General features: G+C 41.7%; 4 protein-coding genes across 19 annotated transcripts in view; 2 read left to right on the top strand and 2 right to left on the bottom strand.

Annotated features, from left to right (window-relative positions):
• Positions 1-6122, top strand: part of LOC104818196 (telomere length regulation protein TEL2 homolog) — a 6463-nt gene extending 341 nt beyond the window's left edge. The window contains exons 2-14 of the mRNA XM_010547675.2: positions 1-148; positions 274-302; positions 395-497; positions 685-856; positions 1366-1551; positions 1687-1826; positions 2155-2431; positions 2678-2892; positions 3060-3158; positions 3238-3731; positions 4027-4802; positions 5115-5313; positions 5789-6122. Coding sequence (XP_010545977.1) covers positions 1-148; positions 274-302; positions 395-497; positions 685-856; positions 1366-1551; positions 1687-1826; positions 2155-2431; positions 2678-2892; positions 3060-3158; positions 3238-3731; positions 4027-4802; positions 5115-5313; positions 5789-5950 — 3000 coding nt within the window. The 3' untranslated portion in view covers positions 5951-6122. The remainder of the gene's footprint in view (positions 149-273; positions 303-394; positions 498-684; positions 857-1365; positions 1552-1686; positions 1827-2154; positions 2432-2677; positions 2893-3059; positions 3159-3237; positions 3732-4026; positions 4803-5114; positions 5314-5788) is intronic.
• Positions 6123-6213: 91 nt separating this feature from the next.
• LOC104818194 (wall-associated receptor kinase-like 22) lies at positions 6214-10608 on the top strand. Its single transcript, XM_010547673.1, has 3 exons — positions 6214-8441; positions 8531-8650; positions 8748-10608. Exons 1-3 carry the CDS (start codon positions 7526-7528, stop codon positions 9980-9982), a joined length of 2271 nt encoding a protein of 756 aa, XP_010545975.1. The 5' UTR covers positions 6214-7525; the 3' UTR covers positions 9983-10608.
• Positions 10609-11100: 492 nt separating this feature from the next.
• On the bottom strand, positions 11101-13327 carry LOC104818193 (nucleoside diphosphate kinase II, chloroplastic). The gene is made up of 7 exons (XM_010547672.2): positions 13009-13327; positions 12721-12777; positions 12489-12575; positions 12149-12229; positions 11945-12057; positions 11812-11861; positions 11101-11347 (listed from the first exon to the last, which is right to left on the bottom strand). The coding sequence occupies exons 1-7, from the start codon at positions 13264-13266 to the stop codon at positions 11280-11282; spliced, it is 714 nt and encodes a 237-aa protein (XP_010545974.1). The 5' UTR covers positions 13267-13327; the 3' UTR covers positions 11101-11279.
• A 305-nt stretch (positions 13328-13632) lies between these two features.
• Positions 13633-18654, bottom strand: LOC104818191 (cyclin-dependent kinase G1). Of its 16 annotated transcripts, XM_010547660.2 has the most exons (10): positions 16847-18653; positions 16599-16740; positions 16422-16510; positions 16227-16338; positions 15581-16138; positions 15412-15503; positions 15281-15338; positions 15128-15199; positions 14500-14788; positions 13633-14010 (listed from the first exon to the last, which is right to left on the bottom strand). In XM_010547660.2, exons 1-5 carry the CDS (start codon positions 18181-18183, stop codon positions 16037-16039), a joined length of 1782 nt encoding a protein of 593 aa, XP_010545962.1. In that variant the 5' UTR covers positions 18184-18653; the 3' UTR covers positions 13633-14010; positions 14500-14788; positions 15128-15199; positions 15281-15338; positions 15412-15503; positions 15581-16036. The 16 variants fall into 16 exon arrangements, with proteins under 16 accessions (XP_010545962.1, XP_010545967.1, XP_010545968.1 ...); XM_010547665.2 differs by having other exon boundaries at positions 14500-14561; positions 14656-15338; XM_010547666.2 differs by having other exon boundaries at positions 14500-14571; positions 14678-15338.
• Positions 18655-19609: the final 955 nt, after the last annotated feature.

Here is a 19609-nt window from a genome sequence, read left to right as displayed (position 1 = left end):
CAGGAAAGGAAACTGGAGAAAGGCGTGCTTGACAAGGTCGGAGAAGGCATCTCCGCCATTAGTGAAGCAAAGCATGTTGACCAGGTGATATGTGCTCTTCATTCCGTCGCCGTCCTTCTCTTTCCGGTCGACCCATCTCTTTTTTCCGGTAATCAACACTGCTCTACGTCTTTCGTTCTCTTCTGATTTCGAACTTGGCTTCATTCCTGTTTCCAATTTGTAGTCTATTTGGTTCTTTCGAAGCTCATTGAAATATTTTCCATGGAATCGCAGGGAGCATTAGTGAGGAGTACCGAGAAAGGGTTTGTGGTTTCTTGTCCTTGTCGGAATTTGAATTCCTTGAATCCAGAAACCTGTTGGTGACCTATGGTTCTGTCTTTGGTTGCTTACACAGGTCTGTAGCTCTGTGGTTCCTTCTGCAACTGAGAGAAATAATTGGTGGCAGACATTCTACAGAAGAGCTGCGTTTCCGACATTGGCTAGGGTTTTGTTGCTCGGTAACTTTTTTCACATGCTTTGGAGTGTTGTCAAGATGATGGAATGGAACAGGAAAATTGTTCTGATTTAGTTGACTTGGCTTCTTAAGCAATAGTATTTTGCTCCTCTGCTTTTCTTGGGTTCTGATTGTGTTTGTTCTTGTCGATTTTGGGTTGTATATGCTTACTTTATCATTGTTCTATGCAGATGTTGCCTCGGATTGGCTCTCCTGTTTCCCGATTTCAGTGCAGAGACATTTGTATGATGTGTTCTTCCTTGATGGACCTGCTATTGAGGTTGTTCAGGTCTTGGTTCCATTCCTACAGCGGGTGGAATCCAGTGGCATCGATTCCAATTCTGTCCAGTCCAATGTGGAAAGGTGCTGAGATACATATTTTTTAATCTTTGTTGTTGTCCGTTTGTTGAGACCCTTCTGTGTGGCTAGTAATGTTAAATCCTCTGCTATCTCTAGATTCTCTACAATATTATGTTGCATGATACCTTAGTGTGGATGATACATTTTTCTTCAGCTCTGATTTCTGAAGTCTTTGCTTCATATATATATATATATGCATACCGTGAATACATATAATACGCTTTATGAATGTCCTAAGCAGCAATGTTCTGCTTTCTTGACAATTTCATTTGCATGGAACTTTATGGCCAAGGACAGCCTGTTTCAGATGCATATCTCAATATCAGTGGTTTTCTTAGCTTTGCTTTTTTGCTTTCTTGACTTGTATCTATATCTTGAATGTTTTCTAGAAAGAAAAAAGAGAGTAATTCATGAAGCTTATTCTAGTGGTCATGGCCAATCTTATTTATTTTGTGAAATGATATAGATGATGAAGTTATGGCCTGGGTAATGTCATTTTGCTTCGATGACAGATTGCTTATATTATGTTTGCTTGAAAATGATGGAGTCCGCAAGATGGCCAGAGAACTTCGTGATAGTTATCAGTCAGATAATTTAGGAAAAGGAAGTATCAAGGCTTTCATGTCCGGGTTGTCGCAGATTGTGACATCCATTCCTGACAAAGTACGGCTGAAAGCTCCGCCTTTGCTTACATCACAGTATCCTTTTTCCTATGTTCACATGCTCTCCGGTAATTTGACTTTCAATGTTGCATACCTAAACCTTCTGGCGAGTAGTTAGTTACATTTGAAATTCTTTCAGTGCACTGTTTGTCTTTCTCTTGACTCCTAAAGCTTCTATTTCAAGAAAATTACCGTTCAGCTCCTTTTGACATTGGATGAGATGGCTTCCCAGTTGGAGACTGACAGCACATATTGTATCTTGTCATTTGTTGGGGAGATATTTTCCCGCATTTGTCGGCGCGGATCTTCAGGTATAGTAAATATTCTGAGAACTAAACTGCTCAATCTATCACTGTATCCAAGTAATTTCCAGTGTATTTTTGTTTCGTTGAGCTCTGAAATATCTTGTCTACATGTATATGCCATTATATATTGCCTGCAATTGGCAATTGCAAGCATTTAAATTTGGTCCTCTGTTGATAGCCCGGAGAAAGAAATGAAATCAGTTGCATAATTTTGTATTGATGCTACTGTATTATAGGCCAATTGGGCCTTGATGAAGTGGAGATACGTACTGTGTGAAGTAATACCACAAAACAAACTAATGGTTTGACTTTGGAAATTATTTTCAATTTGCAGATTTGCTGCTAAGTGAAGTAACTCCCCATGTTTTAAAACATGTTAGAAGGTTATTAACTTCAACGAAGGAATTAGTTGATGTTGAGGTATTTGAGATGGACCCTGCATTCCAGATTTGGTCTAAAACTATGGAAGTAATTACCGACCCATTTGCTGTCGAGAGAATAGCTGAGCAGCTTTTTCATCAGTTACACTCTGAGCATGCAAGTGACATTGAAGCTTTCTGGACAATCTGGACTTTGTTTCACAGCATTGTAAAACATCAGGCATCAGCAAGGCAAGCCAATCAAATCATTTTCCTATCACCAACTCAGTCCTAGTGCTAGATTCCTTTGAACTCCCTGATTTTTCCCTTGCATGTCAGATTGAATAAATGGTAAGACGAAAATGGATGTGAAACTTGAGTGATGATGTATATTGTTATTCTAGAAATAGGTAGTAGGCTAGTAGGTTGTCTTTTGGTTTCTCCCTCCATAGTTTCTTTATTTTTAAAACTCAAGTCTTTATAGTTTTGCCTCCACAGGTCTATGTTTGTTGACAAATTTTTGTTGTGGAAAGTGTTTCCTATCTGCTGTCTGCGATGGATCTTGCAATTTTCAGTTCTTGAATTGCCACCAGTGGCTAGTTCACTTGCTAAAGGTGATGGTGATTGTGGACTGCTAGAAACAACACAGCGACTAGCCTCAGTCTGGTCAAAAAGGGAATTTCTGCAGTCCGTTCCATTAGAGCAGCAAGCTTGTATCCTTTTGTTGCTTTTAAATTTGCTTTTCATGCATTGATAATTCAAAAAATTTAGGATTGTCCTCTTCCGTTCTACATATTTATAATTTTGAGGCAGTGTTTTGTTGTTCTGACTGTGGTTCTAGTCCTTTCAAATACCATTTCTCCTTCACTATATGCTGCAGATGTAACCGCAGCTCTCGGGCTTTGCCTAGAGAAAATGTCAAGGGAACAACTAGATAGGACGAAGGACATAATGCCCAGTATTCTTCAAGGAGTTAGTTGTATAGCTCATTTCTTTGTTGGTTTTTTGTGTGAAGAATTTGCTTTTTCTGCTCCTAACTTTTGCACTTATTGCTGCAGGTAGACTGGAGAGCCCGACAGATCTGATTAGGAGAATGGCAAGCTCTGTTGCTTTTGTATTCTCTAAAGTAATTGACCCAAAGAATCCTCTCTGCCTAGATGATACCATCAATGAGGATACAATTGACTGGGAATTTGGGTTTAAAACGACTGAGAGGACTCAGTCCATCGAAAGTTCAACGGAAAAGGAGGATAGTAATGACTTGAGTCAGAAAAATGAAGAAAACAAAAAGGGCAAGAGGAGCAAGAAAATATCTGAATATGTGTTGGTTAACCCAGATGAAATCATCGATTTGGCATCATTAAACTGCAAAACTGACTCTGATAAAGATGATGGTGGTGATGACGATGATGCAAGCGTCAATTCTGATACTTCAAGTGACACTTCTTTGGAGCCATACGATCTAACAGATGATGATAAGGATTTAGGGAGAAAATTTACACACTTGGTGGATGTTGTTGGAGCTCTTCGGAAAACTGATGATGCTGATGGGGTAAGTCCCTGGAGCTAAATGTCTACTATGCTCAGAAGGGGGTTTTGACCGCTTCTTGGAGTATATACTGTTGCCTTGTGTTTGATGTGACTAATAAATCAGAATTTCATGTCTTTAATAAAGCGACAGAAAATGATAGGTGATACATTGTATTTATAGGCAGGTGATACGTAACAAATTACATAAATTTCTTCATCTAATTGTACATAGGTTTCCGTACTCAATCCTACTTTAATTGCAGGAATTGCTATGGTCTAACACTCTGATCACTGTTATGCATTTTTCGGTGTTTCAGGTGGAGAAGGCTATAGATGTTGCAGAGAAACTCATCCGAGCATCACCTGATGAACTTGCTCATATAGCTGGTGATCTTGCTAGAACCCTTGTACAGGTTCGCTGCTCTGATGTAGCTGTAGAAGGTGAAGAAGAATCAACAGAAGAGAAACGGCAAAGAGCTCTAATCGCCTTGCTTGTAACCCGTCCACTAGAATCCCTCGAAACTCTGAACAATCTTCTGTATTCGCCCAATGTCGACGTTAGCCAGCGCATAATGGTGCTCGATGTCATGACTGAAGCAGCTCAAGAGCTTGCTAACTCCAGGACGCTGAAACCAAAACACCAAGCAAGGGGACCTCTGATATCATCTATCTCGGATCCTCAACCTTGGTACTTGCCTAGCAATTCAACTACTCCCGGGGCTGGTCCTTGGAAAGAAGTCTCAGAAACAGGGCCCTTTCTTCTAAACTGGTCAAACCGATTCGAGAGAGAACTTCAGCCAAAACGTGGTCAGATCAGAAAGGGGAAAACCCGGAGGTGGAGCTTCAAATCCGCAGATAGAGATCAAAGTGATGTGGAATGGTCCCAAAATAGGTTCCCTCTATATGCCGCAGCATTTATGCTCCCAGCCATGAAGGAGTTTGACAGGAAAAGACACGGTGTCGACTTACTCGGCCAGGATTATGTGGTCCTCGGGAAACTTCTCCACATGCTCGGTGTCTGTATGAATTGTGCATCCATGCATCCGGAAGCATCTGCATTAGCTACGTTTCTTCTAGACTTGTTACAACGGAGGTACTGCATGACTTCTCTCCTGAAATGACTGACATTATACATGCTTAGAATATCTCTTATATATAAATTCAGAAGCATACATACAGCAAAAGTTTCATCACATATAATGCCTTAATTTTCACTTTTCTTTTCGCTATTTTGCAATATCTTTATATGTTCTTCCCTTGTTTTTAGAACAGTTGCTTTTTGTAGAATCTGAGCCTGACCATTAGTGCCCAGTTTTGGTAGATCTCTGATCACCGATAATTTAAAAAGCTGCGATATCTACATCCGTAGATTTTGTCCTAACCATTGTTGTCTAACTTCATGAAGGGAAGTATGCAACCACCCGGAAGCATATGTGAGAAAGGCAGTCCTTTTTGCAGCCTCGTCTGTATTGGTTGCTCTACATCCGTCTTTCGTGGTATCAGCCTTGGCTGAGGGAAATGTTGAACTTCTCAAAGGCCTTGAATGGATAAGAACGTGGGCCCTTCACTTAGTCGATTCAGACATCGATCGAGAATGTTACACGGTAAATCATACAGTCCCTAAATGCAATGCTCTCTAAGCTTGCGTGTAGATGCAGCTTATAGCCAGTGGAAGTATATTCTTGGCTGGTATACAAGAAAATATAACAAATCTGCATTTGCTGAATTTAGGGTTAGGTTTGAGAAAGAGCATGGGTTTTGTAACTTTTGACACCCAATACCATATATGCTCTAGGATCGTTGTCTTCTGGGGTCGTAGAAGCTAGTCGGGAAAATTTCAGTTCCATACATATTCCCTATATTTCTTATCGCTATTTCACGTTTCATGTTTCAGCCGCCATAGAAGCTTTCTGTTCCATCTTCAAGGAAAACCATATTTTGAAAATTTTCAAATGCATTCCGTTTCATTTGGTGTAAAACGTTATTAATTTTGTTAATATAATTTATATTTCATTTGCATTTTCATGAATGCTTTTAAATTCTCGACAAGAATAACCTTTTCATTTGTCGGGGTAACAGATGGCAATGTCATGTCTCCGATTTCACTCGGAGATGGCCCTCCAAACTTCCCGAGCTTTGGAATCCTCTGCCGGAAACAGCATTGGTCCGGACAACATCGGATTTAGCTCAGAGTTCTCTAAGGTGACATCTATCAAACTTCCCAACTCCAATGTCCATTAACTAGAGTTTCGTTTCCATGATTATGCCCAATTCCATTCTCTCTCATGTTTGGCCATATAGATTACAACCTCTCAAGATGGAATGGATGATAAACATGGGTCTTTCTGTGTTGTTGCATACAAGAAATTATGGCCCCTGTGGTGTTAAATGTCAATCGTCGTTTTCCGTGGTTTTCATATATCAATTTGGCGGTCAGAATGAAATACTGTATCCGTATCCCAAGTAGGATATAAAAGTCTAGAAAAGATATATGATTTTTTTTTTAAAGCTAAAAAAAAGTTGATATCTTTATCAATAATCAAACTAAATCCGAATTTTAAAATAAAAAGTTTTTCTAAAAGGGAAAAGAAATGAGATTTCCCCTGTCCCCTCCGTCCGGCATCTCATGACCTTTTTACGGCCGGTCGACATTGGTGGTGGCCACACCATCCCCACTGATGAGTGCAAAGCCGCGTACAAGTAAAAACACTTCGTGAACCAAATGTCTCCACTCTATGTATGAGCGTTTTAGATTTTTCGGGCCGTGACAGAGAATGTGCATTGGCTATTTTATCTCAACTCAACCTTCACTGGGGTTGATAATCAAGCCCGAATCCCGATTTGAATCCGACCTAAAATTCCGACTTTTTTGGGGTCTACAAATTTAAGCCCGATCCTGGTCATTTGTCGGGCAAGCTTGGGTCGGTTTCGACCTCGAACCAATATTCCCAGTAGAAATTTCCAACAAAATGCCGAAACTTTCACCGTACGGACAAGGATTCGACCGGATATCTCATCTCATCGATTTACAGGGTTTTGTAGCTATGCAGTCAAAGAATGAAAACAAGAGCCAAATAGGAATCTTTTGCGTCACGTGTCTCGCCGGTTCTGGTCAGAACATCAATGTAGTCTTCCCTTACAAGTTCGACCGCCATGGTTTCTCTCTCTCTCTCTATATATGTTTGGGTGTTTATGGAACCAAAATCTATGTTAAAATTAGAAACGAGGGCTTTTTCCTCCTCCTCCTCTGAGCTGTGCTCTCGGGGCCCCCAGAGTTGAAATCGTTCGTCAGCCGATTGCGCTGAAATTGAATGAAAGCCTTTTCATGTTCAGCGATCCATATCTGTGGTCTTTGCTCTGCAAATCTCTGCGTCTTAATGATCGTGCTTCTGAATCGTCTCCCATCGATCTCAGCTGTTTTCTTTCCGAGGGTCTGTTCATCGTTGGTTGTTCTAAGACTGGACAAAGTACACTTCTTGTTCTTGATTCTGCGAATTTTCTGAATCTTTCTGATCTGATCATTTCCCTTCTCAAGATTTGAAAATCCAAAGAGGGGTTCCAAAATATCTTAGAACATGCTGTTAGAAATTTGTGTTTCCGTCGCTGTTGGGAGAAATTTCAGCCTAAGATGGAGACATCGTTAGACCTTTTTGTCCCTCTGAATTGTCAGAACACGTAATAATAACATTGTCTGAAATTTCTTCCATGAAAGAAGCTTCAGCCAGTGGAAGAGGTCCAAAGAGGCGTCTGAGATGATGTTTCTTCGCCTTCTTCCTATAAAAACACAACTCGGAAAGAGTAAAAAGCGTAACTACAATGAGCTGCGAAATGAGCAGAGGGAATTACTCTCTGTGTATCCTACTCTCTTTGCTGTCTCTGCTGTTCCGTTTCTCTGCAGCAACAACTGCTCCAGAGCTCTCGTTTTCGAGTGATTGCCGTAGCGAATGCGGAGGAATAACGATTCCGTATCCCTTTGGGATCGGGAAGGGTTGCTACCTCAGCGAGTGGTATGAAATCGTCTGCAACAGCACCTCCGGGAATCCCGCCCCGTTCCTTTCTAGGATGAACAGGGAAGTTGTGAATATTTCTCTCGAGAGAGGTTTCTCCTCTAATTTTGGATCGGTCCGCATCAAAGCTCCGATAACATCCTCCGGCTGTTCTGATGGTGAAGAATTTAGCTCGACTTTGGATGTGACGGGTAGCCCCTTTTTCCTCACCACCAGGAATAGCCTCGTAGCCGTTGGTTGCAACAACAAGGCCGTGATGACGAACGTCGAGCCACAGATCGGAGGATGCGAGTCTGTCTGCGATGTAAGATTCGCTGCGAGAGGACAGAACACGAGCTGCAATGGTTACAGATGTTGCGAGGCAAGAATAGCGACTAGTCTTCAGCTAATTGGTGTTAGAATAGAGGACGTCGATGGTAACATAACGGGAAAGACCTGCAGAGTTGCCTTTTTAACCGACGAGGCATATTCCCCGTCGAACATAACTCAGCCGGAACTGCTCTACTCCAAGGGACAAGCGACGGTAGAATTAGGATGGTTCGTTGATATGTCGGATAATGTGTCTGTAAACTCTGCAAGTTGCTTAAATGTGACAGAAGCCAGAGGTTATAGTGCCGCAAACGGTTGCATTTGTTTATACGGTTACTCTTTCGGGCGCAGTTATAGAAGCTGCAGCTGCAACAGTGGTTACAAAGGCAACCCATACCTTTCAAGTGGATGCAGTGGTAAGATGATGTTTTCTCTAAACTTTCTTTTTTTCACTATCTGCAAGCCTCGGGAATCTGCTCTAAAATTCGATTATTCTTCGATTTAGATATCAATGAGTGTGAGGAAAACACGGTAGAAGTACGCGATAACTGCCGGGGAAAGAGCTGTGTGAACCACCCCGGGTACTACTCATGCGAGGAGAAGAAAACGTGGCCGATCATTGTAGGTTAGTCGCCTGGTTTCGCTTGCATCGTACATATCCTTTTACGGTTAAAGCTTTTAGCGAGTTCTCTGATTATCAATACCATTTTCGTGTTATGTAGGTGTTTGTGTAGGTTTTGGTGTATTGCTTTTAGCCATCGGAGCATGGTGGTTGTACAAATTTATCAAGAAGCAAAAGAAGATAAACCGGATGAAGAGGTTCTTCAAACGCAACGGGGGTTTATTGCTACAGCAGCAACTAACCGCAACAGAAGGCAACATCGAGAAAACGAAGATATTCAGCTCAAATGAGTTGGAGAAAGCCACGGAAAACTTCAGCGTAAAAAGGGTGCTCGGACAGGGTGGTCAGGGCACCGTCTACAAGGGAATGCTTGTGGATGGGAGGATTGTTGCGGTCAAGAGGTCGAAAGTCGTGGACGAGGACAAACTGGAAGAGTTCATCAACGAGGTTGTCATTCTCTCGCAAGTAAACCATCGAAACATCGTGAAACTCTTAGGGTGTTGCCTCGAGACAGAGGTTCCTATCCTGGTTTACGAGTTCGTCCCCAATGGAAACCTTTTCGAATATCTTCACAATGGATTTGTTGATGATTACACGATGACTTGGGAGGTCCGTCTACGCATTGCCACAGAGATCGCAGGATCTCTTTCCTACTTGCACTCGGCGGCATCTTCTCCAGTTTATCACAGAGATATCAAGTCTACAAACATATTGTTGGACGAGAAATATCGAGCCAAGGTATCTGACTTTGGAACTTCAAGATCGGTAACAGTGGATCACACCCATCTGACAACGGTAGTGGCAGGTACTATCGGGTATGTAGATCCCGAGTACTTCCAATCGAGCCAATTTACCGACAAGAGCGACGTCTATAGCTTCGGGGTGGTGCTTGTGGAGCTCATAACCGGAGAAAAGGCAGTCTCCCTTCTTCGGACTCAAGAAAGCAGGACATTGGCAACTCATTTCATTCTCACGATGAAAGAGAATAAGCTCTTTGACATTATCGACGCTCGGATCAAAGAGCATTGCGACGTGAAACAAGTAACGGGAGTCGGAAACCTAGCGAGGAGGTGCCTAAACCTGAACGGGAGGAAGAGACCGAGCATGAGAGAAGTTTCTACCGAGTTGGAGAGGATCCGTTCATCGTCGGAAGACTTGCAGGTAGATGTTCAAGACGGCGAGGAGGAGGATGCTGTGGAAATCAGTGTGGTGGATGCGTGGAGTGATGAGATTTCTGCCCCATCCTCGGCCTTCGTCACGTCTGTACCGTCGGATGTTGAACCTTTGGTTCCTCCTCCTCAGGCATACGGGAGCACTTCATGGTTAGCTGTATGATAATAACTAGTGTTTTGTGCGTTATTCGTCTTTGATTTTTTTTTTTAAAAAAATTGCTTCAATATACTCTCAGATGCAGCATGATTTTGCTTTGCATAAAGGCTTCATTTTTCATCATCCCGAGTTCATACAGAGACACATTTTCCCAATGTATCGGATTGCCATGGTCGGAGATCTTGCAGGGAAAAGAAATTTTACAAATCTTAACCGCACGATCAAACTGGCTGCCAAGTGTTTCCACCGTTACAGAAAATGTTGTCGGAAAATTCTCATCTCTTGGCAAAATGAACACAAGAATCTACATTATAACAGCATCCAGAGGAAAAGATAAGGATCCCAACGGTGTAATCTATCTCTCAAGTAACCAACCTCCGAAGATAAACCATCAGTTGGATAAATCCCAATCTCGGGATTCCTCTACTCAAGTAGCCAACCTCTAAAGAAAAACCACCACCGCCAAGATCCAAAGGCAGCTGATAGACTCGGGTTCAGGCTCAAAACAACAACACATAAGTGCTCGACCTGTTCTGTAAGAGGATATAAGCCTAAGGACTGAAAAATGCTCGAGTTTGAGGGTCTCGCAGAGACCGGAATATATTATGTATTCAACCTTTCCTTTTTTTTTTGTACAACAAAAAACAGTCCGTGCACAAAACATCCTGATTGAGTGGAGCTCGGAGAAGGATCCCATCACAAAACCTTACCTTGCAGACTATTCTGCAAAGGCTGCTTTCAGGACTCGAACACGTGACCTCTAGATAATAACGACAACAGCTCAACCTTTTTTGTACAACCATATGTAAGAAAGTTCATAGTGTAAGGCGAAAGGAGATGGAATATGTAGAAACAAGCTACATCACTTATCTTTTTATCAGCCAAAGGAAGATACCCAGAACTTTTCTCTGGGCGTTCATTGGATTCGCCTGACCTAATACCAGAAATGAACCTATCTTATTCCCTTCTAAATAGAGTTTAAATATGCACAATCTATTAGAATGAGAAAAAGTTGAATAGTATGCAGGAAAGTTCACTATAAAGGGATTATCAGATTGACCATTTTAATGGGAGATGTTCCCGAGGCCTCAAAGACAAAGGAGAGTTTTGAATCGAGCTATATATTAACTAAAACAACGGGAAAACAATGTAATCATTTTATTTCTGAAATCAGAACCTGCAAAATAGCATTTCAGCGTCCATAATCAAGAGGAAAAGACCGGTTGAGGCTCAGTAATAAAGAAGTTAAAGAGAAGAAATACTCTGAGATCGAGAAACAACTGAAATGTCTTCCCAAGAGGGTTCATTCCCTTAGCCATGACGCCAGAGCTGGTTCCCACTCGCACAGTTCACCTTCTTTAAACCATAGAGCTGTCCCAAAACCGAATTCACGAAAATGTCAGCAGATGCAACACATTCATAAATAATTTGCTTCAGAAACAAAGATCGATGTTCAATATGATGCAAACTGAAGTTTGAAACAAAACCAAAGAGGTTTGAATACTGGAACAAGGCTTAATAAAGTCAACAATCCTCGTTGATCAGACGCATACTTGGTCAAACATAGTCAATGTCTGAAATGAATTTTCATGAAGATGAAATTCAACAGAAACAGATACAAAACAAACACAAGACCTTTCTGAAATTTTGAAGGAAAAACGACCATGATCAAGTAGTACAATCCAAAATAATCATGTTATCATTCACCACCTTTGAAAACAATCTGAAGGCAAACAGTTTGAATTCCAAAAACAAACCCCCATATAACCCCAAAATTGTCATTTTTGAAGATATCAATGGTTAAACATGAACAAAGAAGAAGCAAGAAATCTCACCAATCTCACGCGTGCCGTTTTCAGGGCTATCACTACCATGGATAATGTTCCTGCAAAGAGGAAGTGATGTCAAACCATGAGAGTCTGTTAAATTACTTATTTTCCTACCATTTCAAGGGGTCAGGGTCCAAACCTTCCAGTTTGAACGGCGAGGTCTCCTCTTATGGTGCCAGGTTCAGCTTGAAGAGGATCGGTTTTCCCTATTAGCTTTCTCGCTGAAGCAACAACACCAACACCTTCCCAAGCCTTTGCATATATATAAATATCATGAACAAACTTGTGACCTTCCGGTAAACAAAAATGCAGAAAAGTGAAAGGAAAAGATTAAATGTCGTACCATACACACAACTGGGCCTGAAGTAATATACTCAATCAGTTTAGGGAAGAATGGCTTCGCCTTAAGATCCTTATAATGCTCCTGGAAATATAAAACAGAAGAATCTTTATGCCAACTCATATCCAGGGATTTGCTATTCCCTTCTGCCTGATAAAAAAAAGGAGGCTACTTTAATCTGATAAAACAGGCCAACCGGGATCAGCAGTATTCCTCAACAACATCGGATTAACTCATTCACACGATTCTCTATTGTACTTCTCAACAAGCATACAGAGATTTAAGGATCTATACTGATGATACCTAGACTGATGCGGTAAACAACAATGGAAATGGATGATACCTCAGCTAACTCTCTCGGGCACTGGAATAGTTTCAGGCCCGTAAGCTTGAATCCCTTCTTCTCGAACCTCGAGATGATTTCTCCAACCTAAGACGCAGAAGAAACGGATATCACTAATATAAAGCAAATGTATTATGTTGAGAGCTTCCATACATTTCTTCTAAAAAAACAACTAGATAATCCAACGGAAGAAACTGATTAAAAAGACAGAACCTCAAGCATCGGAACTTACAAGGCCTCGTTGTACGCCGTCGGGTTTCACCATAATGTAAGTCTCCTCAGCTTGCTCCTGAAACCATGCAGAACTTGATAACAACGATCAAAACATCGGAAATAACAACACATTTCACCTAACTTATGTAAAATTTGACACAATTTAAGCAGGAATTTCCTCAATCCGATCTTAAATTCATCAATTACAGGGTGAAATTGGAAAACTGAACCTTGTACCCTGAAGAAAATAAATGAATGTACACGTCTAAGCGTATCAGTACACACAGACGCGAGAGAGAGAACGGACCATGGAAGCTACAAGGTGAGGGAGGAAGATTCCAGGCTCGGCGGAGCAGGAGGCGCGAAGGAGGCGGCGACACGGCGAATGGCGCGAGAAAAGATGGAAGTGGGGACGAAACGCGGCCAAGTGAGACTGGGAACGCAGACTAACTTTGGCGGGAGAGAAGGATGAGCATCGAACCGCCGGAGCTCTCGCCGGCGATGAGGAAGAGAAAGGCGGAGAAACAGAGAGACTCCATCCACCAACCACAGCTACTCCCTCCATTTTCTCTCTCCCTCTCTGCCCCGAATCCCCTCTCTTTATCTACAAAAAGCTACATGACAAAGGCGTTTTTATCATGTTTGAACATAAAAGGGCCAAGTTGATAAAAACAATATATTGTGGAAGCAAAAACAAAAGCTGGTGAAAGTATGGGGTTGTTTTCGAATATTCCCAAGATTAGGAGAAAAGTTCATATAATTTGGTCCACAGACAACTGTTTACACACGTGGCAAGTAGGGTGAGCGTCTCGGACTTCTTCCAATATTTGTGATTTGAACGAAATTTATTCAGTTTTATAAAATTTGTACCAAACTACGACCAGGTTTAATTCAATCCGGTTTTAATGGCAGTTCGATTCAAAGCTTGATATTAACACATAAATGCACACATAACTTAAATACTTCTCGAATTCCATTACAAAACAATTCATTCATTTCCACAAAAAATTGTACTGAATTAGAACTAAATGTTATCAGTTCGGATTATTTTGCGCTCTCGATCGGATCGGATCGATTCAGTCGGGACTAAACTCCGGATCTGAAACGCCCACGGCCTTCTAGCAAGGGAGCTGCTGCTTTCTTCACGACAAAAACTCACCTCTCTGTGAATCTGCTGCTGCTACATAACCAAGTCTTTAAAACCCAGGTGCAAGTCCAGCCAGTTACAATGTTCTCTCCTGTCTTCTTTTCCTCGATCATCACGGCAGCGCATGGCATCAACCCTCGATCTCAAACATTTGAAACGAATCTGTTAAAGCCGCGCATGATCAATAAGATTTATTGTGAACTTGATCTATCAATATCTTTCGATGGCTAATCTGCGTCATGCAGGTGCCAGAGCCAGATGGGTGATGATTGCCAACACATTAAAGCTTAGATCCATCACTCTCGGCCTCCACACACGCTCAATCTCTTCTTCTATACGATACTAATCACATTAACCATAAACTGGAGCGTTCACAATATAACAGTACACATAACTATCTATTGTTTGTATAGAGATGCAAGATCCTACTGATATCTGTGCCTTAAGAGCCAAAATGGGATTCCACCATTCCCAACACCAAGCTTATTTGTAAACAACTAATGCTTTGCATTAGAAACAAAAAAAAAATGCTACTGCAAATTAGAATTTAAACGCATTAGGTTTCACAAGACAAGACAGAGAATCTGTTTTAAACCTAAAACTTTGGATAATAGGCCATAACTCCAACTTGAGAATCAAAGTTCAATGTACCTTTCCATCTCATCTTTGTTTTTTTTTTTGCCACTGCTCAAACAAAGGATCTCCGGCAAATCCTGGCATTTGCTAGTTTAGAAAAAAAAAATACAAAGAGCAGCAAACAAAAGATGATGTTATGTGCGGATATAAGTCGTATCCCGGCAACAGTACCACGAAGACGATTATATATCACCCTTTTTCTCGACCAGTATCGAAGCTTAGCTTACAGACAGCAAGCAAATCTACACTGACCACGTCCGTTTTACATAGCTAAGTCCCACTGCCAAACATGAAGCACATGGCACTGCAAACGAAACGTTGTCTTAATCTCCACATGTATGTACTGCAACTCAGACCCATTTAACATCAGAAATCAGAGACATAAGACTCTTATAAAAAGGAACATAAGGTAAATAGGATGCAGCAGCTCTGATTGGTGGAGGTAAAAAGAGACCCGTACACACGGGGAGAAAGTGTCTAATGTTTAAGGTCTGGGGTTGAAAATTGAGAAACGGATTTAAAAAGTTGACAGTGACAGGAACAAGAAGAGAATCCTCACAGAATCTGTACACAATGAGATTGCCAGAGATTGCAGGTATCAAATGGCTATCCAAGGACAAGGATGTAAACAAAACGAACTCACTGACGATATAAAGACCCGAGATTCAGCTGCCATTACAGAACGCCGGCACAAACCCAGAGACCATAATGCAACCTGCGTATTTTGCAAAAAGAGTAATGCAGAACGCAGTCTGTTTGGGAATAACGAGCAGTCCTATACCATGTTAGCAGTTACCCTCGGATGTAGCTTCTAAACATCACAACAACTGCCTCCAAATCGTCATTCTACGATGCTGGCGATACGGAAAATTTAGGTTACGGTAAAATAAACATTATATGTCAACTAAAATCCGCATTCAAACTCACCAGAACTCATCATGATCTCTCTACTTTGGGTCACATTGAACAAATACCAGAGCTCTTCAATCGAGAAACAGAGATAATCGAACAGGAGCACCCTTGGAATAAACGGTAAATGGTGAGCACAAGTACGAGTACTGAATGCTGTGGATGTAACTAGACAATATAAACTTACAGATGCAAGGTTCCCACCTCTTGATAAGGAAAGGGTACCCTGTCTTTGTGTTTACCTCGTGCAGAAAACAATATGCAAAAAAAATGTAAGAGAGAATTGACGAAGGAAGAACAATATAATTTTGAAAGAAAAGTGAACTAAATTATGTTCATCATTTGATATTAATATGATCTTGGGCTCAAATGAGAGAGAAACCCCACACCTTGCAGTTTCATGGATCACTCATATATACACATTCCAATCCGAATACAGTGCATACTAGCCCCGAAACTCTTCAGGCAACAATCACATCACGATGCTTCCTGCCAAAAATTAGCAAAACTCCAAGACTCCTAATTGCTCAAAGCCATGTGTTAAGAATCAGAAAGAGAAGTCTAGAGTAAGGAGGCAGATCAAAATACAACCGGTGGCTTCCTTCAGCCATATAGTACTTGAGATCCTCCAAAAGATGATCGCTCAGCCACGCTTTGGAGGAAAAGTTGGCATGAATTCTTTGGATTTCGGCAGAGGAACTTCCTGAAACCAATCATGGTTAAGAGCCTCATCTACAGTTAAACGCTGCAAAGAAAGAACTTCCATAAGCACAAAATTGAAGCACAAAATTGCAGTGCAAGGAGTCACTGACTGGACATTGAATAAATTTTACCTTCTCAGGGTCACAACTTAGTAATCTGTTCAGTAAATCAAATCCCAGATCAGAAAGTACTGGAGATCCAGTGAAAGATGCAGCAGGGAACTTCTTACGCAACAAATTGTACCTGCATAAAAAAAAGGATGAGCAAATGCTGAACATCAACCCCATATATGCAGACAGACAACATCATTGCAAAAGAGTACTCACGGCTGGTTAATAAAATTTGCTTTAGCACCAGGCAACGAAGAAAATCCAGGCCAGGTTGTCTCACTTGGTGAACCGAGGATCGCAAAGATCTGCAGAAGTTAAGGCACAATTAGTATGGGGAAGAAAAACTCATACAGGGAAACAGAACAGGTAGAAGTCCAAGAAACCCATGATTACCTTGCGAAGCTGGTCGATATCACTTCCACCTTTTCCCTGGAAAAGAGGATTTCTAGACAACAGTTCAGCCATAATGCAACCGACTGACCACATATCAACAGCTGTAGAGTACTTTTTCGCTCCCAGAAGAAGTTCAGGGGCCCTGCAAAGCAAACATGAAAACACTAATCAACTGGCACATCCTTTGTTGACATTCAAAGCTTAAACACTAAAGATTTAAAAGAGTTGATATCATGAAGATTCCTCACCTGTACCATTGTGTAACAACCAACTGGGTGTAAGGCTTGAGTGGGCTCCCATATTGGCGAGCCATGCCAAAGTCACAGATCTTCATCTCCCCACTGTTGTTCATTAGAAGATTTGATGGCTTAAGGTCCCTATGAATAATCCAATTACTATGGAGATATTTCACACCCTCCAACAGTTGTACCATCAGGCATTTCACCTCACTAGTGCTGAAAGGCTGCTTCATCCGATCCATTAAGCCCCTTAGATCATGTTCTAAATGTTCCATGACCATAAAAACGTTATCATTGTTCCCCACCACAACCTCCTTGACATTCACGATTGAAGGATGGTTGCAAGACAGAAGTATGTTAATTTCCCTCAAAGACGTCACAGGAAATCCATATTCAACTTCCCTACCCATGTTCATCTTGATCTTTTTAAGAGCCACAATATCTCCTGTTTTCTTGTCCCTAGCTCTGTATACAACTCCATATGTCCCCTCGTTTATCTTGTTAAGCTTCTCATATTCGTCGACATTTCTGCTACCGAGCAGCATGTCCGTGCTTCCCTCAGCAGGGGAAGCTGGCTCTTCATTCTCCAACTTGTTAAGGTCAGAACTGTAACATTGTGCTTCATCAATATCCATATGGCTATGACTCTCCAACTCGTAATCAGAACATTCATGACCGCTAAGCCGTTCTGTGCTGAGACGTCCACCGCCACACCCAGATGATCGGGACCTCTGTTCTTCAGATTCCTCCAATACGAATTCCTCGCATTCAGGAGTCAAACTGCTCCTATTCCATTTGCTAGTCTTCGGAACATTTTCAACCTCGGATACAGAGACGACCTTTGGAGAATCCAAACCCCATGCCCATCTAGACTTAGAAATATTCGGTGCCTGAACCTCCTCCTCCAACTGACCTTCCTCAAGATCATCAATAGGATCTTGTACAGACAGTTGTGCTTCAATGGGCTGTAATATCGCCAGAGAATCCGCTGACAGGCTAGCTGAAGCAAGTTTAACTGTCTTCCTAGGTTGAACTGCGATCACCTTGTCTTCTGCATCCCATATGACAGGAGAATATTTTCCCCTCTTCTCAGGGGGCTGCTGAACACCCTCCGCTCGAGCTTCACCTCTCTCAGAAACCAGGCCTGGTTCCTCCGCCAATTCCAGGCGCAAATCCTTCCTCTTTCGGTCATGCGCAAAGGATCGCCTGATTTGACGTCTCTCACCAAGCCTACCGCCTTGGCTTGGATACAAATCACGAGAACCATTCCTGTAACTTTCATAGCCTTTTTTAGCGTGATCAACAACAACAGACCTTCTGGAGACATCAACTCCCCCTGCCGCCATCGTATTAATAACCAGAACACGACTCAATGAACAATCGAACGTAGCAATCGAGAAAAGCGCGATAAAACCACACGCGAGAAAATCCCCCAAATTATCGAAACCCTAGGAGAACCCCAGAGAATCAAAACACAATCAACAGATTCGAGTACGATAGTTTCGATTATCGCACAAATATCGAACCGACACACAACCAATCAACCAGAAAAGAGAATCTCTGAAGAAATCAGATCAGATAAGGAAAAACAGGAACACGAAAAACGAAACCCTAGAATTCAATTCCAGGACGCAATATTTCGCCCTTCTCTCTTCGATCACGCACAGGTATCGGAAGCTCTTACCGGACGGAAAGAAAGAAACCGGAGGCGGAAGAGATCTATCACCAGAGCAGATCTGATCTCCCAACGGACAACCTCGCGAATCTTATCTCTTCGTCTCGAGAAAGCAATACGCGTTTTTTCTTTCACTGCATTTCCTTTCCTTTATACGCGCAAACTCGGTCAACAAGGTCGGCTGCCGCTGCCCACATATTTTTCCATTTTCTGAAAATTGTCTTGGTTTTTATAAGGTGTTTGCATCTGTACTGTAATAAGGTGTTGTGAACACATTATAGCCGTTCGATAGTTTTTAGAGCATCTAGGCCGTTACCCGAAATCATAACCCTTGGATTTTTAAATTTTTGACGGTAGACACGTGGTTGACTGATCCAACGGCTCACATCCCATTACCTCATACTACGTGTCAGAATCTTATTGGAGGCTGGACCTCTCCACAAAAACCCTAGCCTAAATTATGTGGGACGTTCAGTACAACTGCACGGGGATCGAAAATAGACGAAACTAATAGAGAGCTGCTGTGCTTCTCGTATCGCCAAACAAATACCTGAATTTCGGATACGATGGTTATAAAAATAAAATCACATTTTTTCTTTTACGTTTTAAATAAATTACACATAATTAGATGGTATTTTTGTTGAAATATTCAATATTTAATTTTTAGATTCGGATAATCTAAGAATTTTAACCAACATCACTACATATTTTTAAAAAATAAAATAAAATAAAATTATGTATTCGAACCTCAACTTTTGAACACCCGACTTGTGGATCTCCGGCCTAAACAATTCTAAAATCGAACAATATCTCGTGCGATCCAAAACATTCGGGGTTCGGTAATTCAAAAAACTCGGGACACCACCGGTGCACATCCCCACGGCATATACATTCTAGGAAAGGGTAAGCCGCCGCGCCACAACCTTACCGACGCTTTCGTTGCTCGGGTCGGCCATAGGGCTTGAGATGAAGTTTCTGGTTGTGGTCGGAGTCGGAAACCGAGAAATCTTCCATTCTAGAGAGTATTGCCCTTTTTTGTTTGGCATTATAAACATCATGTGTCCCACATATGATCTATATCCCCTTACCAAGCAACG

This window comes from Tarenaya hassleriana, unplaced genomic scaffold, assembly GCF_000463585.1.
Source record: "Tarenaya hassleriana unplaced genomic scaffold, ASM46358v1 Cleome29, whole genome shotgun sequence".
NCBI lineage: Eukaryota > Viridiplantae > Streptophyta > Magnoliopsida > Brassicales > Cleomaceae > Tarenaya > Tarenaya hassleriana.
This window is presented reverse-complemented; position numbering and strand designations above follow the sequence as displayed.

What these genes read in the sequence shown, in the direction of transcription:
- LOC104818194 (XM_010547673.1), top strand. Translation starts at nt 7,526, where the DNA reads ATGAGCTGCGAAATGAGCAGAGGGAATTACTCTCTGTGTATCCTACTC. An exon ending in CCTTTCAAGTGGATGCAGTG is followed by an intron (nt 8,442 to 8,530) that starts GTAAGATGATGT and finishes TCTTCGATTTAG; the next exon opens with ATATCAATGAGTGTGAGGAA. An exon ending in AACGTGGCCGATCATTGTAG is followed by an intron (nt 8,651 to 8,747) that starts GTTAGTCGCCTG and finishes CGTGTTATGTAG; the next exon opens with GTGTTTGTGTAGGTTTTGGT.
- LOC104818193 (XM_010547672.2), bottom strand. Translation starts at nt 13,266, where the DNA reads ATGGAGGGAGTAGCTGTGGTTGGTGGATGGAGTCTCTCTGTTTCTCCG. An exon ending in CTCACCTTGTAGCTTCCATG is followed by an intron (nt 12,778 to 13,008) that starts GTCCGTTCTCTC and finishes GCATGGTTTCAG; the next exon opens with GAGCAAGCTGAGGAGACTTA. An exon ending in CTCGCCGTTCAAACTGGAAG is followed by an intron (nt 11,862 to 11,944) that starts GTTTGGACCCTG and finishes TCCTCTTTGCAG; the next exon opens with GAACATTATCCATGGTAGTG.
- LOC104818191 (XM_010547655.2), bottom strand. Translation starts at nt 18,183, where the DNA reads ATGGCGGCAGGGGGAGTTGATGTCTCCAGAAGGTCTGTTGTTGTTGAT. An exon ending in ATATCGACCAGCTTCGCAAG is followed by an intron (nt 16,511 to 16,598) that starts GTAATCATGGGT and finishes TAACTTCTGCAG; the next exon opens with ATCTTTGCGATCCTCGGTTC. An exon ending in GCAAATTTTATTAACCAGCC is followed by an intron (nt 16,339 to 16,421) that starts GTGAGTACTCTT and finishes TTTTTTATGCAG; the next exon opens with GTACAATTTGTTGCGTAAGA.